At 41.8% G+C, this 4,439-nt stretch overlaps 1 protein-coding gene across 1 annotated transcript; it reads left to right on the top strand.

Moving 5' to 3' along the window:
• The first annotated feature begins 319 nt into the window (after nt 1-319).
• Nucleotides 320-3,974, top strand: LOC143321671 (nuclear receptor-interacting protein 3-like). The gene is made up of 7 exons (XM_076732142.1): nt 320-624; nt 1,007-1,180; nt 1,288-1,370; nt 1,453-1,592; nt 1,700-1,752; nt 1,850-1,938; nt 2,707-3,974. Exons 1-7 carry the CDS (start codon nt 457-459, stop codon nt 2,726-2,728), a joined length of 729 nt encoding a protein of 242 aa, XP_076588257.1. The 5' UTR covers nt 320-456; the 3' UTR covers nt 2,729-3,974.
• Nucleotides 3,975-4,439: the final 465 nt, after the last annotated feature.

The raw sequence follows: 4,439 nt of genomic DNA on the forward strand, positions 1-4,439 counted from the left end.
ACATTCATACGCTTTTTGAGTAATTCTATGCAAATTATGTCAGCAGTTTTGTGAAAGACTAATTAAATTTCAAATGACAGGAACATCTTCGTGTTTCACCGTCAAAACGTTACTTTTTCCCCTAAAGGAGTCACGAAAAGAGCGACTTGGCCTGTTTCTTCCAGTGTTTTCAGGCAAGTTGAAGCTGTCAACCGACACAAAAACAGGATGACACCGCCAAAGTAAAAGCATAAAGCATCTCTCACTTCAGAGGCGACTGGTTTTAGACTATTATTTTGAAGGTTTTGACCAGAAGTCGCACCGTTAATCTGGCTGACTTGACTACCTCCACGGCAGTAACCATGCTGGGGGTGTCTCCTCTCATCCACTGACCTGGGCTCATCATCGGGGATTCCTGGTCAGGCTCGGCTGAGTACAGACACACACCGCCGCGGTGTGACTCGCAGACCCGCCGTCATGTTCACAGGGATGCGGACGGAGAACCGGGGGGACCCGGGGGTCCTGGATGCTGCGGCTCTGAGGCAACAGAGGAGGCTGAAACAGGCGATCCAGTTCCTCCATAAAGACTCAGCTGATCTGCTGCCTCTGGATGGACTGAAGAAGCTCGGGACATCCAAGCAGGGGGTGTGCCTCTTATAGCAGGCCATGTTTTATAGAGCCGCAGTTATGGACGCGTTTTTGGGCTGATGCCTGTCCAGATTACACGTTTTATCACAGGAGGATGAAGTAATGAAGTTCTAACGATGGGAGAGTCACTGCAATGATGAATTATTCTAAATTATAGCTCATTGTATTACCCATATAATATACTGTAGTTAGAAGGAGAAAGTAAAATGGCTAAAAGGATGTTTCAATGGCACACCGACACCAGGTGTCCAATAAAGATATTAGAAATAAACATGTAGAAGGCAGCAATATTATACATTATTAGATTGTACATAAGCTGGAGCTCCACAGGGAGGACAGTTTCTAACTATACTGATTTTTATGTTTATGTTTATTGCAGCAGCCACATCACATCCTCCAGAAGCGCCTGCTGGAGACCAAGCTGTCCCGGGGCAGGATGAACATGTGTGGGGTGACACCAAACAAAGGAGGGGTCCTTCTGAGCTGTCCTCGTTTAAATTCACATGAGGACGAGGAAGAGGAGGAGGGAGATTTCATCTATGTGCCCTGCAAGGTGAGTCTGAACAAGTCTGTCCAGTCAGAATACTACTAGTACACACACACACGCACACACACACACACACACATCCATCTCCAGCTCCACCTTCTGTGTGTCCACAGTGTTTAGGACAGCAGGCGAATGTGCTGATTGACACCGGCTGCAAACTGAACCTGATGTCCTCACTAACTGTGCAGAGATTCGGGTGAGATGTTCGTCATCTGTCCATCTCACGTACATCAGGTCACTCTCAGCGTTCAGCGACTAATGTTTTGTTTCTGGTGAAGTTTGAAAGAGCTGGTGGAGGAGAACAAAACGGAAGCGGACGGCTGTCCATTTCAGAGGAAGCTTTGCATTGACGGACAGATCAAAGGACTCAGCCTGACCATCGGAGAGCTCAGAGTAATGTGCTCCTTCGCTGTAGTAGGTAAGGAAGAAGAAGAAGAAGGAAGCATTAAAAGATGAAAGATTGCCTTGATTTTTGTGATGTCTTAATGTGTTTTGTTGTAATATTGTTGTCACGTTTATTTGCAGAGTCTAACAGACCTCTGATGTCTCTGGGCAACAAGACATTAAAGTCCCTCAAGGTAGGTCTGTGGATGCTGCGAGAGGAAAGGCCCCGTTGTCACCTGCAGACATGTAAATTGTGTGACGTGTTGTCATGTCACCTTTTTTTTTTTGCAGTGTGTAATTGACACCGAAAAGCAGATGTTGGTGTTTGGGACAAACGTGAGGGAGCAAGTTCAGTTTGCCAAAAAGCCATTTAATGAAAGGTAAGATGTGATTACTTCAAACAGAGTGCACGTCCTCTTTAAGGCGTACCGCAAATTATACTTCAGTTCCACACAGTCACACTTCAAATTAAAATGGCCATAATATAAACATAATATCACGGATTGCTTAGAAATACATGAAACACTTTTTATCCCGCAGATTTTATCGTTTGGACACATTTGCTTTGTGCACAAAATGCAGTTTTTAGGCAGTGGTGCACTTTAGGCTGATATTAGACAATGGGTTCAAAGTAAGTAAGTACTGCACTTCAGTGTACAATTTTGTGTACTTGTACTTCACTTGGGTATTTCTATTTTATGCTACTTTCTATTTCTACTCCACTGTATCTCTGCAGGAAATATTGTACTTTTTACTCCACTACATCAGTCTGACAGCTGTAGTTAGTTACTTTGCAGATTACTAATAAAACACAATTAACAAGTTAATTATGAAGTATTACGAAAGGTGAAACTACCCAGCAGTACACAAAGTAGTTTACCAGCTGCAGCATTAAAGTACAGCTTACACATAAACACATCAATAATTCTAATGCAGTTATATAATAACTTTTATTCTGAAATGGGACATCCTGCATATTGTGTACTTTTACTTTAGTAAAATTTTGAATGCATGACTTTCACTTGTAATAGAGTATTTCTACACTCCTGTATTAATACTTTTACTGAAGTAAACTAAGTACTTCTTCCAACAGTGGGGAGTGGACACATTCAGAGTTCTTTCTGCTTTTTCTCATCTTCTTTTTGCAGTTTTGACTTCAGCGACCTGTGATACCGACTCCTCTTCCTCAACACACGGTGACCAAAAGCAGTACTATTATTTACTCCTACAACTAGCTGCCTCATTGGCGGTACTTCCGACTTCTCACCTCATAAATTCTCACTTTCTCTCTGCCTGTTTGATTGTCAGATCATCCACTCTGACTTCACCTGTTTTTACACGAAGGCAGCGGTTTACAGCTCCTCATGCGTCACGGGCAGCCAATAGCATTCCTGTAGCCTCCATGTTCCAGCTGCCACTGCGGCGGCGCGTGTTGTGCAGCAGCTAGCAAACTATTAACACAAGTTGTAGTGCAGTAGATTTTAAGATTCTGATAGAATTGTGATTTTTCGCTCTTGTACTACAAATACGTCTCGTTCTGCCAGACTTAGTGTTTTACATTTCTAGCTGGAAATCAGCGTTAGAGGACGAAGGTCGAAGAGTAGCTGATAAACTTAGCACAGAACAGCTGTTTATCTACTGTATTTTATAATGTTGTAAATGTATTTTCTAGTCCAAAACATGTATTCCCAGGTCAAAAAGTAGAATACTTTAGTGCAGTAGAAATATAACTTGAATATAGAAAAGTCATTACGAGTACTTTTTGTGCTTTAATATAAAGCATGTTTGACATGTACTTTTAAGAAGTGTACTTCTAAATAGACGTCATTAAGTTCTACTTAAATGTATTAAAATGAAAATACTAATTCTGCAATACTCAAAGCGGTATTTCAAAGTACGTGTAGTATAAAAGTACTTTTAAGATGTGTACTGAATGAGAAATACTTTTAGTAGTAATAAGTGTACTTATGAAAAGTATTTTCAAGTCCTTTGAAATACACTATTAGCATGCTTAATTAAAGTGTACTTCAATTTCACTTCATTTCAAGTATATTTAAGTATATTTCCAACACATTGGTGATATAGTACAGTTGTACTGCGAGTGTGTTTTGAATGCTCATGAATGCTGATTTCCTCTGGTGTACTTCAGTACACTTACAGTTTGGAGAAAGTTATGCCAGTTTAGCAACTATTTACACTTCTAGTGGTACTCAAGGACTACTTGAGTACACTCAAGTGTACTTGAAGGCCACAAAAATAGCACAAAAAGCGTCATTTCAGTGTAATATTTTTTCACCTGGGTCTGCATTGAGGTCACTGCCTTTCAGAGTTTACAAAATGATCATAACACTTGTTTTATCCTGTGACTGTAGCAAAGTGTAGCACTGAGGATCAAATAAAATCCAAAATGATGTGAGAGTTTCTGTGTTTTTGCATGATTTTGTCACACATGCAGCTCACACGTACATAATTGGCCTGTGTGCTATTTTATCCGAGAGCCATTTATGAAAGTGGGCCAGCCAAAGGCAGCCTGACACAATTAGAGCTTTTAATGAGAAGTGAAAGAGAAGAAGGACACTGACACTCCAGCAGGGAGCATTTCTCAGCCCTGCACCAAAGGACGGGGAGCAGCTCCTACGACTGTGCCATGACAGCAGTGTTTGGTGACGCTCCCCGGTCAGCTGACTGGCAGGTGAACAGCCCCTCCAGTGGCCATGAAGTAGGCTGAGTCAGTCTTGAATGTTTCTCCATGGAAACCAACATCAACAGTGGGACGAGGCTGTCGTCTGCAGCCGACTGCCGGTAACTCACTTCATCTGTGCATCAACCGATCAGAGAGAAACAACAAGAGGAGTCGTGAGTTAACAGAAACATGATAGTG

This window comes from Chaetodon auriga, chromosome 6 (genome assembly GCF_051107435.1).
Source record: "Chaetodon auriga isolate fChaAug3 chromosome 6, fChaAug3.hap1, whole genome shotgun sequence".
Taxonomy (NCBI): domain Eukaryota; kingdom Metazoa; phylum Chordata; class Actinopteri; order Chaetodontiformes; family Chaetodontidae; genus Chaetodon; species Chaetodon auriga.